The following is a 17,296-nucleotide window of genomic DNA, read 5'->3' as shown; positions in this document are numbered from 1 at the left end:
GTCATGCTGATGTCAGTTTTCTACCACAAGGCAATGTTTTTCTTCCTGCATTACACGCCATACCTAACAGTGTTTCTGCACCTATTTATTGTTACTACAATTATTATTTTGGTTTCTCGTAACTAGGAATCGAATGGTGTTTTACTATTGAGGGATTACATATATATTAAAATAAGAGACACTTTCTCAAAAAAAGATGAAACGGTTTCTCGGAAGAAGAATTCCATTAATATTGCGTGGATACGAGTATCACACCTACACTTATTTAATCTATTTTTGCGGATTAAATTGAATGTGTATCTAGGGTACAATAAAAAACTATAGTTTGCAAAAGAGTGCGTAACTCGAGTTGTGTCATAAACATTTTCTATCACATCATTCATAATACTAAACAAAACAAAAATATATATTTTTAATAATGTATTATACAGGGCTTTCATTTCACAAGGATCCAGTCTCAATAACTTTTGACATTGAGTAAATGTATTTTCAATCAAAAACAGGTCGATTAGGATCCCGAGGGGGAAGTTGAAAACCAACATTAGTTACATTTTAAGTTTCATCCCCAAGTCGCTAGCCACCCCTACTTTAGAATTTTAAATGGCACCCTCTACTTTTTAGAACGTTTTCGGAAAGAGAAAAAATCAGCGTCTCTAAATGTCAAAGAAAAAAAATTTTTGTCGATATGTTTTTCAGTTAGGGGTGGTTTAATTTTTGAAATGTTTAGTTCTAGTAGCCTTTGATCGAACTCAATTTAATTTAAATAAAAAATTAGTCGATTTGGGTTGCGATGGGAGAGTTTAAAACCAACATTAAATACGTTTTAGGTTTCATCCCTTACTCAATAACCACCCTTACTTTAAAATTTTAAAGAGTTTCTCCAACTTTTTGAAACATTTTTGGAAGGAGGGGAAAAAAGCTTATCTAATCGTAAATGAAAAAAAATATTTTGTCGATTCGTTTTTGAGATACGGGTAGTTTTATTTTAGAAATTTCCATCAGTTTTAGTAGCCTTTAACTTTGATTTTGATTATGTGTCATCTAATACATTTTATTAAGAAGGCGGTGATGTCAACAATTCAGCGAAAATTTACCATTTGACAGTTCAGTTAATTAAAAAATTACTTTTATTTAAATTAAATTGAGTTGAATCAAAGGCTACTAGGACTTAAAATTTCAAAAATTAAACCACCCCTAACTGAAAAACAAATCGACAAAAAAAATTCTTTGACATTTAGAGACGCTGATTTTTCTCTTTCCGAAAACGTTCTAAAAAGTAGGGGGTGCCATTTAAAATTTTAAAGTAGGGGTGGCTAGCAACTAGGGGATGAAACATAAAATGTAACTAATGTTGGTTTTCAACTTCCCCCTCGAGATCCTAATCGACCTGTTTTTGCTTGAAAATCCATTTACTCAATGTCAAAAGTTATTGAGACTGGATCCTTTTGAAATGAAAGCCCTGTATAATAATTTTTCAAATAAATTGAAACGTCAACTTTTTCAATATCAAAAATCGAGTGAAAAATAAAAAATATTTAATAACCGTGGGCAAAGTAGTATACTGTCGATGCCGTTCCGCTTGATTTCTGAATTCGTGAATAATAGATTATTAAATTTATTAACTGTGTGTTTGATTTAAGTGTAAAAGTAAAAGTGCTGTACTCCATGATATTTATTATGAGTTTAGAGTAAAACTTGGACCACGTGGTGTTTGTGCACTTAGCACAACATATACCGAAAAAGATTTGTCAGAATGTTAGAACCATAAACGAACAGTTTACTCAACTTTATCATCAAGGATGAAATGTGACTTTACCAAAAACCTTTTAAGAGTCCAAGCAAATGATGAGTGAAATGAACGAGGGATGTTGCAATAACTCTCAACTAAGCATTTTCCTACCAAAGCAGCAAGCATTACATCGGTTCTTTTTAAACCTGACTGTAATATTTACATTGAATTGCCAACAAATAAATAAAAACCTTTAACACCATTAAATTACTGAATGGTTTAATAACCACCTAAGCGGGCTAGAAATTGCACAATTGTTTAATAATAAAAAAAAATAAAAATTGGTTTTATTTTATTCACGGGTTAGTGGGGCAATCCGTGGGCAGCGTCATTAATTGTCCTAACAGATTAATCTATCCATTTTCACACATTTTATTGCTCTTTAGGGACAATTAATAAAATAATGAATTATTATTAAGTGAATAGATAAAAATAAGTTTTACATAAACAGAACCTTATCTGTTAGTAGAATTCAGATAACCTGGATTGTGTAAATAATGTTTTTGACTATGACTACATTTATTGTGAAGGTCACGGTAGCATGTTTTGGATACTGACATATTTTTCAGTTATTTTCCTTTTCAACAGGAATTTCAACAGTATTCCGAGAGATGAGTGTAGAATGAATGAATGGAAATTCACCGCAGTGTCTCAGATGACAAATAAATTGTGTACTAAATGTAATTATAACAGAATTTTGTTTCACATTATTTTCTTTCATTCGTTTCATATTTTTAATTAAAAAGCTTTTTGAAAGTTTTTAAACAGCAGAAGTGAAGCAGTCTAAATAATTCTCGAGTACTCTCTCCTTTGATATTGTTCAAACAAATCAACATTAAATTTCAGTTGCATAATATTAGGTAAATAAAGTTTCTTTTTATAAGCCATGTGAATGTAACAAACATTCGCTTTATTAAAATTTTTTATTAGCTCACTTTTGAACGGATGTCCATTTAGATCGTCTTAAGTTGAATAACATCACTAATTGCATTATCTAGTCGTGCCGGCTGTACGCTAGTAAGGTTACAATGGACAAAGCTTGTTTCGTTTTGTTTCAACTTTGAGCAATTTTGGTGGTTCAACAAACTTTAATTCTTCGTATTATTTATTTAATTGTCAAAAAATTTATACATTCTTGTTATTATAGAGCTTTGCATAAATCAATAAATTAAGTTATAAGGATTTTTTGAAATTCATGACTGGTTGTTTTTTGAACTTTTTTTCTATTTTATATTTACATTTCATGATTTAATTAATTTATGTTTAATAGCGTATTTGTTTTATGTACCGTTTGTATTCTGTTCTTTGTTTTTATACAAAGAAAAGAGGTGGGTGTTGCTCTAATACATTTGGGAAAGGTGAAAAGCATAAACCTGATTTTAACAATACACTGGAGATTGTACAAAACATGTAACACATAAAATACAAAATGTGTCGTAACTGTTAGGAAAAGGTATGAAGATAAATATAGAAAAAGAAATCATTAGGATTGGAGTATAAAGCATAGACTAAAATTTTTTTGTTAGCTTATAGAGGTAGTTTGACATTGAGCTGAACAAAGCTCGGGATCAAGATGGTATTTATTTGTCTATTTTTAACGAATATGTATTTATTGATTATTTATTTTTAAATATAATACAAGTAACACTGGCCCACACATTTTACTTTATTTACCATCTTGGATGTCGCATGGGATGTTATTGAGTTTTGCTGGGAAAATATCAAACATAACTTTAACAACAGAAATGTAGAGACATTTAACATTTGCAAACACTTTTATTGCTTCTAGCTCTACATTGAAATAATTTAATAATGAATAAAACTCTCACGTATTTAAACATTAAATAGATAAACATGTTAACATAATTTATAACGTATTTTCAACGAATTTTGACCAGCGAAATCGATATGAACATGTAAATGCATAACTGCCATAGATAAAATTAGATTTTATAATTAGCTTGACAACATATAGATTGGGGCTTTGTCGATTAATCAGATATTGACATTAATGGTAAATTTGATTTACTTGGTGTAACTAAGGTCAGAAGCGAAGATGGAGATCCATTCATTTTAGTAAACTAGTGAGTGATTAGTAAGGCTCGGATTATATGCACGAAAAAGTCGTAAAATATTCGCATATATATGCACATATTTTCACAAAAAACATGCACAAGATATTAAGAAATATGCTCCAATATATGCCAAATATGCATCGATATGCAAAACTTTTAACAATAAAGAATCAAAGTTGGGATAGATTTTTATCCTTGAGTACACTAAACTTTGTATTTTCGGCTTTTTGAACTGCACACGATGAACGAAAGAGAATAAATAAATTGGTTTTGCCTCAGACAAGCCATTTTAATAACCTAGTAATTAAACCTTTCTAAGAAATCTGTACTTTTCAGATCACATCATTTATTTTTTTAAATGACAAACTACCAAATAAAACATTTTTCTCATGAAGGTCATAATCTAAGGGATTACAACTACTATCTACTTTGTATTAAATAATTTTTTTTTATATAAATTGCAATTTTGACAAGAAAAATTGATTAACTCAAAAACAACGCAAAATTTTGTTCTTAAAATAAGAATATTTTTTTATATTACTTTAATTTATATTAATTATTATTTTTTGGAAACAAATGATTTCAAAACCTGCTTGTTTTGATACCTTATAAAACGAATTTAAAACGGAAACACTCAGCAGGATACTAATTTTTTTGACTCTGGCTTACGAATTACCGGTTGTTTTCTCTTTAAAATATTTTGTAATCGGATCATTTTTCTTAAACTGTACAATTTTTAACTTGAACTGAAATTTTTAATCGGAAATTTGAGATTTGAAGAAAATATGCACAAATATGCAATATTTCCTAAAATATGCTCGAAATTGCCAAAATATGCATTTTTTATTTGGCTTATTTTAATCAAAAAACATTAGATATGCATAGAAAACTTACAATTTTGTTGATATACCTCTTAATAACAAATATGGATTTTGCATATAATCCCAGCCTTAGTGATTAGTAGTCCTTTTGAATGAATTGAAAGAAGTTGTAAAATAAACCAGGCGACGGCGGCGGCGTATTGATTTTCCGAACATTCCGTATGTCAAGTCTTGTCTCTAGAGGAGTGCTCATTTAAAACCACGTTTTTATTTTCAGATTGGACGAAAGAAGCAAGGAAGATGATTGATCCATCTTCATCTGAAGAAGACAGCGAAGAGGAACACGCCCCTCCTCATGCGGGCCACCATCCTGCCGCCCACCACCACCACCACCAAACCCATCACCACCACCATCCCGTGAGTAAAAATCGACAAATAATCGTTTTATAAACATTCGCGCATAACGCGAATGTTCATCTGCTAATAAGACTTGCTTTTGATATTGCGAACTTTGAACTTTACAAGTTATATTGTTACACGCAATTACCTCTCTTTTTTACTATGACAGCAAAAATTTAAAAAGACTTGTCTGTGGTATGTTTTTTCGTCGAATTCAAAATTAAATAAATTTTGCTTTTCGACCCTTTTATTGTTGTCAATCGTGTAATTTCCTTTTTCTTGTGGGGATCGTATTGAAACCCTATTCATTATTTCAGAAGGTATTGAATAGCAGTGAAACCAGGAAAGCAGCTGTCAAGGGCTCTCACTATTGTATTTTCTGCTTAATAAATACGTAGTGTCGATCGATCAACTAGTTTTTACATTTTAGATCAATTCGAAATTCTGGAAACTTCAAATCAAATAGATGATTATTTCTATTCCGTTCTGGTATCTAATGTAGATTTTAGAATTTAGAAATTACTTTTGTTGCGATTCTGTTCATGGCTTCTTACAAAATTAAATTTAAACTTTTATCACTTTTTACGGTGCTTTTTCGATATATCGCGTGTCTCCGCCAACAAATATTTTTAAATTTGTAACATTTAAAGTGTTATTGTTGCAGTGATAAGCTCTCAAAACACATCAATCTTGTTTAGCAGAATAAACTTCAAAAACCAATTTCACACTAATTTTACATCGTATTCAATAAAAATGAAAATATAAGAACTCGACTCGTGTCGAGTGCCACTTCAGGTGCAAAATTTTCTACATAGAATAGGTATATGTTCGAGTATTTTGTAGTAGTGATTAATAGTTTCTTGTGAATATCAATTACGCGCTTCTATTATTAACGCAAATGGACAACCAATCAAATCTAAATAATCTTGTTGATAAGGGTACGATTTGTATTGACTAAATAAATATTTACTTGCATAAATGCTACACCACACAATAATAAATATTTGATATTCAGGTCATAAAATATTGAAATAACTTTTTAAAATTAAAATAAACTGATAATAATAAGCAAAAAATATAAATGAAATAACTTTGGTGTTGCAGAATTTACAAAATGTGTACACGGATTTATTTTTGTTATTCATCAACTATATTAGCTGTGTTTACATTAAAAGCACACTGTTTTAAACGTAGAATGCATTTTAATGTTCGGTTTTGTTTGTCCCACGTTTTAATACAATAAAAATGTAATACGTATTTTTTATAAATGTTTATCTATTTATAAGCAGCTATAAATTTTGGTTGGATAAAATCTACGTAAATAGCAACCCTCATTTAAGCCTTATAACTATATTTATATATGTATCCTTTAAAAATCTGTCCTTAGTTTGTTAGATACTAATCTAAACTATGCTTGACAAGATATGATGTTTATAAATTGCTATTAAAACAATAGTACTGTTTTATAAACATAATATAAGTAATAAATGTTATTTTTGAAGTTTTGTATACTGAGAAACAAAAGTGAAAATATCCCTCCACGGAAAATATATATTTTATTTTGATATTGAAATCCTCCCTATTTATACGTTATTCTGAATCGCCATTTGATCTTTCCAGTTTCACTGGAAGTTATAAGTAGTCTAATATGTGTAATTTTTTAACTCAGATTATTATGCCTAGTTTTCTTAGTCATTTTCCTATTTTCTATGTATTATTTTTAACAAAAAGCGGTATTTCTACCAAAACATCAAAACACAACGTAAGAACATCACTTTTTTAGAAAAATGAGCCGATTTTCAAGTTTTTGTCGTTGAAGTTTGTTGAGTTTGAAAAACAGCCCATTGAGGTTTGTTCAAAAACACAAAAAATTGAGAAAATGACCTGTTTTTAAGCCTATTTTATCTATTGAAACATCAATTTTTTATGGCCTTTTTAAAAATGTGAGCCAGATTTTTATGCTAAAAATAAGGACAATTATCCTTTTTTATAATTTCTTAAAAAATATGAGCGAGACATAACAACTGAATACTGAATCAGTGGTTTCTGTTGAAAAAAAATGCATAGAAAATAGGAAAATGACTAAGAAAACTAGGCATAATAATCTGAGTTAAAAAGTTACACATATTAGACTACTAAAATTGAAAATTAATTAGTTTTCTAAGTCTACATCAACCAAATAAAGAAATATCTAGCATTGAATCTGTTATGTTTATTTTTTTTTCGTTCTCAAATTTATAGGTATATAACTTTTAGTCGTCTTCGCCGAGAAGGGGCTGCATGGTTCGGTGATTGTAAATTGCAGCGATGGTCATGATGACTCAAAATCAAACATGTAAGTTGCAGCGATGACCAAATCTGGGGTCCAGGTAACCTAAGTAAATTGGATCGGACATCCCGTTGTGCGCACTGCCCAGGTAGCAGATACCCTGATAAATATGTAATAAGTGTTTTGGGATAATAGAGCGATTCTACTCGTATATACAGTTATCTCCCCCTTGAGCGGACACTCCCTAATGTTGCTAAGGCTCTCAGAAAGTTACGATATTTTTTTCATGTGATTTGAACGTAAATTTTTTTTTATAGAAAAATAGATTAATCGAATTTTTAACCCGTTCAAAAATTCAATGTCAAATTTACTTCCTTAACTTTTGTGGAGCAGGTTATTTGAACAACTATAAACTATGGCAGTCATCGACAATTTAAAAATTATTTTTACTTGTATTGTTAATCCATTTTCTGAGCAGAATGATTTACCGAAACTATCCAAAAATTTGCTCCCATAAATGAAATGCTCTTTTAAATAGTAAACAAAATAATTAGACTTTGAAAAATTTCCCCTACATGATGGACAATTATCATAATCTCCAGGTACTGTTTGTTGATAAGTTTAAAAATAAAATATTGATTTTGACAACTACATCTGATAAAGATGGGTGAGTAAATTATTTTTAAATGATTACTCAAATTTTTATGGAATTCGATTTTTAAAATTTCCACGCCAGTTTGGTCTTCTATTTTTATGATTCAGTGTTGGATATTTCTGTATTTGCTTGATGTAGACTTGGAAAACTCATTGATTTTCAATTTTAGTAGTCTAATATGTGCAACTTTTTAACTCAGATTATTATGCATAGTTTTCTTAGTCATTCCCCTATTTTCTATGCATTATTTTTAACAAAAACCACAGATTCAGTTGTGACGTCTGGCTCACATTTTTTTAGAAATCATAAAAAGTGTAGTTGTCCTTATTTTTAGCATAAAAATCTGGCTCATATTTTTAAAAAGGCCATAAAAAATGATGTTTCAATAAATAGTTAAAATGGGCTTAAAACAGGTCATTTTCTCAATTTTTTTTGTGAACAGACCTCAATGGGCTGTTTTTCAAACTCAACAAACTTCAACGACTAAAACTTAAAAAATTGACTAATTTTTCTAAAAAATATTTAGGAAAATCTGAGTTAGAAAAAAGAGGGTTAAAAATTAGGGTAAAAAGTCAAATTCAACGTTGTTTTTTAATGTTTTTGTAGAAATACCGGTTTTTGTTAAAAATAAGGAAATAAAGGAAAATAGGAAAATGACTAAGAAAACTAGGCATAATAATCTGAGTTAAAAAGTAACACATATTAGACTACTGATGTAAAACATTTTCCATAGAATTCTCTAACTGGAAATCGCTCCGAAACATTTGTGTAAAGTTTATAAAACATAAATTAATTTCAGCAAATGACATCTTCCTGTTTAGCATGTTAGAAAACTAATTTTTTGTTATCCAAGCTTTTAACAACTGTGTTGAAAACAGCTCCATTAATAAAATTGCAATTTCTTAATAACTTATACATTTCAGCTAATAACAAATTTTGATCAGCTTATTGCAAAGATGGAAAAGTTAACTTCGTTGAGAGAATATAAGTTTCGGTTAAAAGTAAAACATAGTTTATTACTTAAAAATCAACATTGCTTAATTAATAAAAAAAAAACAAATAGAGAACAAATTCAAATATATATTTATTTGAATCTATTCTTGTCATCACTGTATGAACCGTATGAACAAATAAATTGAAGTCAATTTCAGCGAAACATGGTAAAAAATGTAAATGGTATGACATTAAAATAATTTGTTTCAGTCCGAAGCTTCTCCTTACCATGCTCACTTATCAGATTCTGGTAGTGGTAACCTGGAGGTCCCGAACAACACAGCGGTCCTCCAACGTTCCTTATCACCATCGAGTGCCGTATCAGCCGAAACCCTTAGTCACAGTATAGGTTCCTCCCGTGCGAATTCCCTTCCTCGTCCCACGAGTCCTTCCCCATCCGTGGCCTCGGAGAAAACCGAAGTTGACCTCCAGGAAAAGCAGGAACGAGAAGAAGAGGAACGGAAGAGACGTATTCAGCTTTACGTGTTCATTTCGAGGTGTATCGCTTATCCTTTCAACGCAAAACAACCGACGGATATGACACGACGTCAGACCAAAATCACAAAACACCAATTAGAAACTATCACCGCCAGATTTCAGGTAATGAATTGTTCTCTCTCGACAAATTTCAAATTAAATTATTCCTCTATCTAATTGGTTAATCAACAAGAACGAACCAATTACGTCGAAGCGCCCCCTCCCATTTTATGATTGCCTTTCAAGCACATATTTAATGGAAAAATCGACCCATTTATCGCTTGGTTTCAACCTTAACTGCCAATTTCAACTCCCGATCAAATATCCATGCTAGGCTCCTTCTCATATTAACCATAAAAGCGACCCCTTCCATCGATTCACTCAATTATGATCATCATTGATCATTAAACCAGAGAGAAAGACCCGACCGAACATGGATTACGTTAAGATTTCACTGCGCTTTTTGCTCACGCGAATTAATTTGATTGAGTTTCTAGAACCGTTTCAATGTCTTTAGCTTTACATATCGCAACCAAAACGAATTCTTTGTGTTACTCCTATTAATGAAGTTCCTTTGTGCTGCAACTCCTACAGTTCTATTATTTAGACTAAAGGCTTCGAATAGTTTTTTCATCCAAGATTATATATTTAATAACTAGGAAAATGTAGTTGTAGAACTTGTGTGATTTTCCCATTTTATTTTCAGAGTTTTTTGAAAGGGGAAACTCAAATAATGGCGGATGAAGCTTTCCAAAACGCTGTACAGAATTACTACGATGTTTTCCTCAAATCGGAAAGGGTAGTCAAAATGGTGCAATCTGGTGCTTGTTCGCAATATGATTTTAGAGAGGTTTTTAGGAATAATATTGAAAAACGCGTTAGGTATGTTTTTAGTTTTTATATTTTAGGTTTAATTTTTTTTCTGTTAGGTCTTTGCCAGAAATGGAAGGTTTGAGTAAAGAAACCGTATTTACCTCATGGATGGCGAAATTTGACTGTATTCTAAAAGGTAAGTTTTTTAATCAATTTTAAAATTACATTTCAAAAGGAGGACATTGACGTTAACGGTTAAATAAACTCGTATCTCATTCAAAACTCTTCTCTGCTTACAAGAAATAAAATCGATTTCATCACTATGGAGTGACACCAAAAGCTGTAACGTTGTGACAGGTCATTCATTCTGATTTAGAGTAATATTTCACAAAGTAATAGTAAAACCACGAAACAAAATAGCAATTATTTTTTAAGTTTCTCTATTGTCTGGGTATTGAAAATTTTCTTTAATTAAAATGATTGGTTTTGTGTTGGCACAATTGAAGTAATTGGTGATGTCACCGGAAAATGACGTTTTTTTATCGACCCCTTGTTAAATTAACGGAATAAATGGGGTTTTCCGTCATTTTCTTATTTCTCTTTTTTGAAGACCGTTGTGAATTTTGATTTTGTATCTCACAGGATTAGGCGACGAAGATTCCAAGCGGCCTTCTAGAATGCAACAACAATCTTTAAATTCGGAATTAATTTTATCCAAAGAACAACTATACGATATGTTTCAACAAATACTGGGAGTTAAAAAATTTGAACACCAACTTCTTTTTAATGCTCTGATGGTAAGGATGACTCCCGTTAAAACGCTACCTCTAAATCTATCGATTTTACAACTGTGAGACTATTTTAGCTTGATTCGGCTGACGAACAAGCCGCTGCTATCCGGAGAGAGTTAGATGGAAGAATGCAAAAAGTAGCTGAAATGGAAAAGGTAAATTTCATTTTATTGTTCAGCTATATTTGATCGAAAGACAACATGATTAAATGTACTAACGTATTGGATCTTATATTAAGGTCAACACCGTTGGGGATTTTCGAGAAAACAGTCTTCTTTCATCAATTTCTGTTAGTCCACTAGCTATATATTGATAACGTAATCTAATCGTGTGCGTTTGACACATTTATGCAACACAATTGCTTACGCATAGCTAACCATTCATAAATTCTGCTCACCTTTTTTCAGACATATTGACTGTATAGAGGTAAACAAAAACAGGCAAAAAAGGCTGTCGCTGTTTTCACAATTGTTTCATCGCCCACAATTATTTTTGCTATATACGTTTGTACACCAACTTAACAAGATCAAACACCTACTCGGATTTGAAGGGTGCCACAATATATTCCAAAAATATCTCAACAAATGCCTACACTTAACTCAAACACAAACGCGATGTCAAGCCACTAGAAGCTCACGTTTTTGTATTGAATTGAAAGTTAGGAAATTTTGTTTTAAATTAGCTATTTTTCCTGAAATTTTAATAATTTGTATACAATGTATGTTGTGAATTCTTGGAAAATAACATTTTTTATCAACATATCTCTTAAATATCTCTTCTGAAGTTGTAGTTTTAACTAAAATTAAAAATAACAAAGCTATAAATAAAATGGTGGATTAATAAGTTGATTTAAAAAACAATTACTTTTTTATTTTCAATAAATTTACATTAATCTAGTTTTATGTTTCTGGAATAGACAAAATTTGCTATATTTTAGCTGCTACTAAAATGAGTTTTTTGGAGTAGTTGCAGCCACCAACTTACTTATTGACTTGACAATTATTTTGTCAAAAAATTTATTATAAGAAGCAAACACAGATCAGAAATAAATGTCCGTGTCTGATCGTGAAAGGAATACCGTTCATTTAATAATTTATTTGGTATGGACGGCAAAATATTTTATTTCTAGATATTTTTACTGACATCACTTTGTTAGCTAATCGCACTGTGAATTACTTTGCAACAGATGCGTCAGTTACTAAGTTGTCTTCTAATTACGATTTTATATTTGATGTTGTTATATGGTGGATGCGCCGGGCAAATAATTTGTACGGTACACAGGTGTTTCAGAACTCGCACCCCAAAGAAAAATTTTAAATAAAATAAGATACCACAAAAACGTAAAAAATATTTAAAAATTCTGTCAACAGTTTTTGCCATTTGTTTGAAAATTTCACATTTTTTTGTCTATTTAATGTTACTGCTGATCTTGTATATGGTTTTTTGCCAATAAAAGCCACAAATAACATTAAACATAGTTAGACAGTTTAGCTTCCTTGTTTTCTCTTCTAATAGCCTGTAGCAAAACTTGAAAAATAATTTTTTCAACAGTAAGTAAATAGAGTCAAAGTGCAAAATTTAAGCTCCCATAATTTCGAAATTTTTCTAGATAGAATTTTTTAAACATTTTTTTTCTTTGTATGTTACCTTAGATAACATTTTTTTTTTCTCTGAGACTCGAATTCTGAAACACCTATTATTAGAATTCATCGTGTGTTTTTAATTAGAAATAATACGATTTTGTTTAAAGTAATTAAAAAACTAACAACTCAACGCAATCATTGAGAAAATATTTTATGCACCTGATGAATACAAACACCATTTGTTTAAACCGTGCTATTAAGTCACTCTTTTTATTTTAAATTTAATGTAATTTTACGATTGAAAGCCGATTTAATTTAGTTTTAATTAAACTCAAATAATGGTACTCAGAATTAACAAAGTTTAGACAAATGTTTTACGGTCTAATTTCTACAAGAACTATTTTAATAATTTTAACTATACGAAGCGAGGAAAAAAGTCGAGTTTGTGATTTATTTATCAAAATTGTAATGAAGATTTAATTTGGTATGTTTTATAAATGACAAATTGGTGGATGCGCCGGGATCAGAAATTTATTGCATAACAATTTATGTATATTGTTTAACGCATTACTAAATGCTTGGATTTTGGTTTGCTATTTTATATATTCGGTTTTATTTGAAATTACATTTTTTGACTTTTTCTTTCTACAAAGTTCAGTGTAAAAAGAAAGATGTATACGTTGAAGGAAAATAAAGATTTTTTAGTTGTACAAATTAGTTGTAAAGTTGTTTAGTTTGTATAAAAAAGGCTCAAATTGCAATAGCTGGGGTACATAAAAATAGACTTTTGATGCGGTTCAATTGATGCTTGTTAGAGTGTAGATATTTGAGAGAAGGTTCGCGAGGGGTGTTTATATTTACGATTGATTGTGAAAGGTAAAGAATCATGAGTAAACAGTTCTATTTTTAGTTGAATAATGTCTGTAAGTAAGGTTAGTGAAATTTGAGGAAGGAAATATGAAAAATTCGGTCATCGCGAAATGTTAATCATGTTGTCTTTTTTTTTAAATTTCTATTTGTTAAAAAAAGCGATTGGATTTTAGAACCGGAAGTTAATGCCGAAATTTGTACTGAAAGAAATGGAGTCTTTGTACATAGAGGAATTAAAGTCATCAATAAATTTATTGATGGCAAATCTTGAATCTCTCCCCGTTTCAAAAGGATCGATGGACTCTAAATATGGCTTGCAAAAACTAAAACGCTATAATCACAGGTTGCATAACCATAATAATCCGTATAATGTGAAGCATCTTTTGATGAATTATGTTACTTCTTTTAGATCGCAAGGATCTTTAGCAAAATTAGAAGGAGATTCAGCTGACAGTGATACGCAACTGACAAAACTTGATGTTGTGTTAACTTTTCAATTAGAGGTAATTTCATTTTAAATATCTCCACTCAAATGCCATTTACAGTACTATTACATTCACGACCATATTTCATTCTCCTCTATTCACGCTCTCTATTCTCTTCCAATTTCTTTGACAGCCCTTCTCTCACGTATTATTAAGACGCTTTTAGTTCTTATGCCACTTCAAGATCTCGTGCACTTGTTTTCGATTTTATTGACTTTGGTCTTTACACATTCGTCTGCCCCCTTTCTGTGTGCTTTCATAACCAGCTCCATCATCAGACGTAAATAATAATAATAATATTTTCAATAGCTTAAGCACTTGGTATTAATAATTGTGTGGACAAGTTGATCGCTCCGCTAGCGCTATCCTTCCAATCCTCCGCAATCTCTCAAAATAAAGTCAGTGTGCGCCATAACATAATTGTCTTTCGCTCGAGGCTCTTCAAACACGTTCTCTAGAGTCGCTATTTTAGGTAATAGTAATGGAAGTAAAAGGTTTAAAATCTCTAGCGCCAAATCGAATCGTGTATTGCACTATGGAAGTTGAAAACGGAGAAAAGTTACAAACTGATCAAGCTGAAGCTTCGAAACCAATGTGGGACACACAGGGCGATTTTTGTACGACCCATCCTTTACCAATTGTCAAAGTAAAACTATACACTGAAAATCCTGGAATGCTAGCTCTTGAAGACAAAGAACTCGGAAAAGTCATCCTCAAACCGACGCCCCTGTCATCAAAGGTATGAAAATCGAACGCCTCTTCAAACACTTGGCTCGATGTTTCACTCAACCTAACAAATGCACGCCAAACCACTTAAACTGCGCTCTAAATAAATTATCGACGACAACATTTGCATATGAAACGCAAAGCTATACTTGCGCTTTGCATTTTAACTATACCGAATCAAAGCAAAACATCAATTTATATTTATTATTCAATACTAAAACCTCAATCTTGCAACAAGTTGAGTTGGTTAAAGTGCATTTGTAATCGGAAACACACAACTTTACACATTTTTGGAAAAGTCGGGTGTGTTGTAGTTCTTAGCTACGTAAACAGGTCAGGTTTTGGATAACAACAATCAACACTCACGAACACCAACCCACACGAGGAACAAACAACCTTGTGAGATCCCAAAACAATTTAAACTCAGTGTTGGTAGCTGTGTTTAATAGTCCAAAAGATAGTTCTCGAAAAGTTCAAGTTTAGTAGATGTTGGCAGCAATTGACGAAATTCATTATGCATTCAGAAATTACTTGACTTATTATTGTCTTAGAAACTATGCATTCAAGCAGCTCACACTAAACGTACTTGCACTGCAAAACAGGGTTTAGGTTGGATAGATGTAATAGTTATTTACAAACTAAGACGGGGAATTGAAAAATATTTTTAAGACATAAATATAAATTGACATGATATTTTTTTCTTTGTGTGTTAAATTATGCTATCAAGCAGTAAGCTATTGCGAATCAAACTTGAATAGTAAATTGCTGAAGAGGTTGAAATTTTAATAGATTAATCATCATTGTTTAAACTCTACCAATCACCCTATATACATTTTTAAATGTTATTTAATTGCTTTGTTAAATTGTTAATTTCTGGATTTTGTATAATCGATAATGAAAAACGAATTATGCTTAAAAATAAAACGTAGGGGTTGTTTTAATTACTAATATTTTATACCTATGTAACCTAAACTAATTCAACAGCACATGTACAGCACTATTACACTTCACTTTAACATAATGAACTTTTTATTTTGTTTTGAAATTAGAATGCAGTGTCTAACTAAAACATGTGTCAAAAGATTGATAAATCTATAACATTAAGATGGTTAGACAACTCCTTTGTCTACAATTATCTAAAACTGATAACAGTTATTGAATCCGAAAAATTGAAACTCATTTTTATTAAATTTTTATAACAATTACTACATCACGGCCCACTTTTCCAAAACGCACAAACATACATGGCACATGGTGTAAATTGAAAAATAATGTATTTGCTACAAACGATTACGTTTCTCCAAACATAGGTACAGTTAAAAATTATTTTTTTTATTTTAGTGTGTACACGCGACACATGTTTTTGTCACACACTGTGTATTTGCTACTTTGTCCACTATGCATACTTTTTCGTTTTCGAATTATATTTAGGTCTTATAGTTAATAAAGAGTTGTATGAGTCAATTGTGGGCAAGATCTGGTAAACGATGGCTTTTCGTTTATGGAACCCGTATTATAATTCGCCTAAACTCACTTAGGTACCGGAGTGGCACAAAATGACTGTACCTAAAAACCTTCCCGATCAAGACTTACGGATTAGAATAGCATGTAGAATGGACAAGCCTTTGAATATGAAACATTGCGGTTATTTGTATGCCTTGGGGAAAAACGTATGGAAAAAGTGGAAAAAGCGATATTACGTTTTGGTGCAAGTGTCCCAATACACATTTGCGATGTGCAGTTATAAAGAGAAAAAGTCGGAACCTTCTGAGATGATGCAGTTGGACGGCTACACGGTCGACTACATCGAGGCTTCGAGTGGTAAGTCTAGTATAAGTTTCCTCGTTGAAAAACTATCGATTTCATATTTTTAAGCGAACTTAATGGTCGGAATGGGTAAGCGTAAGTTTCCTCCCTTTTTTCTTAATTCGGAAGGATCTGGAAGGGCTGACGTCGCGTTTTCTAGATTTGGAAGGCGGGCGGTATTTTTTTAACGCCGTTAAAGAAGGCGATAGCATTATATACGCGAGTGACGACGAAAACGAGTGCCACTTGTGGGTGATGGCAATGTATCGCGCGACGGGACAAAGCCACAAACCCACCCCTCCCTTGACACTGCAAGATAAAAATTCCACCATATCGAAAATTCAAGGAGGTATGAGTGTTTTACAAATTTCAAATGGATGCCTACAACCTTTTTAATTCGACCAAATTTCCTAAAACTAGTTTTTCTCTTTAATTCGCTTTTGAAATTTAGCTTATTTGCAGAAAAAATAAATGCTAAATTTAAATATACAATAATTTTTTGAGAAATTTATATTTTGTTTTATTATTTATAATTTTTTTAAAGAAATTTATAATTGCGACTTATTAGGCAAGTGTTTTTATGAAAATTTTATTCACTTTTAGGTATAACAGTTTTTATACACTTTGAGGTGTTAAGATTGCTTGAAACGCTCTAATTTGTTGTAAAATAGATCCGAATTTCAGAATAATTATCAGATGGTTAATTTATGACCGCGTTTTTTTGTATTGTTCCTCTAACAAGAC

General features: G+C 31.2%; 1 protein-coding gene across 4 annotated transcripts in view; it reads left to right on the top strand.

Moving 5' to 3' along the window:
* Positions 1 to 17,296, top strand: part of LOC123006269 (calcium-dependent secretion activator) — a 31,830-nt gene that overhangs the window by 7,039 nt on the left and 7,495 nt on the right. For 2 of the 4 annotated variants that reach the window (XM_044400633.1, XM_044400632.1), the window contains exons 2-12: positions 4,963 to 5,102; positions 9,212 to 9,601; positions 10,185 to 10,360; positions 10,408 to 10,487; positions 10,934 to 11,088; positions 11,157 to 11,237; positions 13,709 to 14,038; positions 14,493 to 14,759; positions 16,285 to 16,567; positions 16,622 to 16,642; positions 16,713 to 16,901. In XM_044400633.1, coding sequence (XP_044256568.1) covers positions 4,986 to 5,102; positions 9,212 to 9,601; positions 10,185 to 10,360; positions 10,408 to 10,487; positions 10,934 to 11,088; positions 11,157 to 11,237; positions 13,709 to 14,038; positions 14,493 to 14,759; positions 16,285 to 16,567; positions 16,622 to 16,642; positions 16,713 to 16,901 — 2,089 coding nt within the window. In that variant the 5' untranslated portion in view covers positions 4,963 to 4,985. Of the gene's footprint in view, positions 1 to 4,962; positions 5,103 to 9,211; positions 9,602 to 10,184; positions 10,361 to 10,407; positions 10,488 to 10,933; positions 11,089 to 11,156; positions 11,238 to 13,708; positions 14,039 to 14,492; positions 14,760 to 16,284; positions 16,568 to 16,621; positions 16,649 to 16,712; positions 16,902 to 17,296 lie in introns of all 4 variants that reach the window. The other 2 variants (XM_044400634.1, XM_044400631.1) reach the window with 2 other exon arrangements.

Source organism: Tribolium madens, unplaced genomic scaffold (genome assembly GCF_015345945.1).
Source record: "Tribolium madens isolate multiple individuals breed KSU strain unplaced genomic scaffold, Tmad_KSU_1.1 Scaffold_2;HRSCAF=44;Tcas5.2_LGX, whole genome shotgun sequence".
NCBI classification, from domain to species: domain Eukaryota; kingdom Metazoa; phylum Arthropoda; class Insecta; order Coleoptera; family Tenebrionidae; genus Tribolium; species Tribolium madens.
This window is presented reverse-complemented; position numbering and strand designations above follow the sequence as displayed.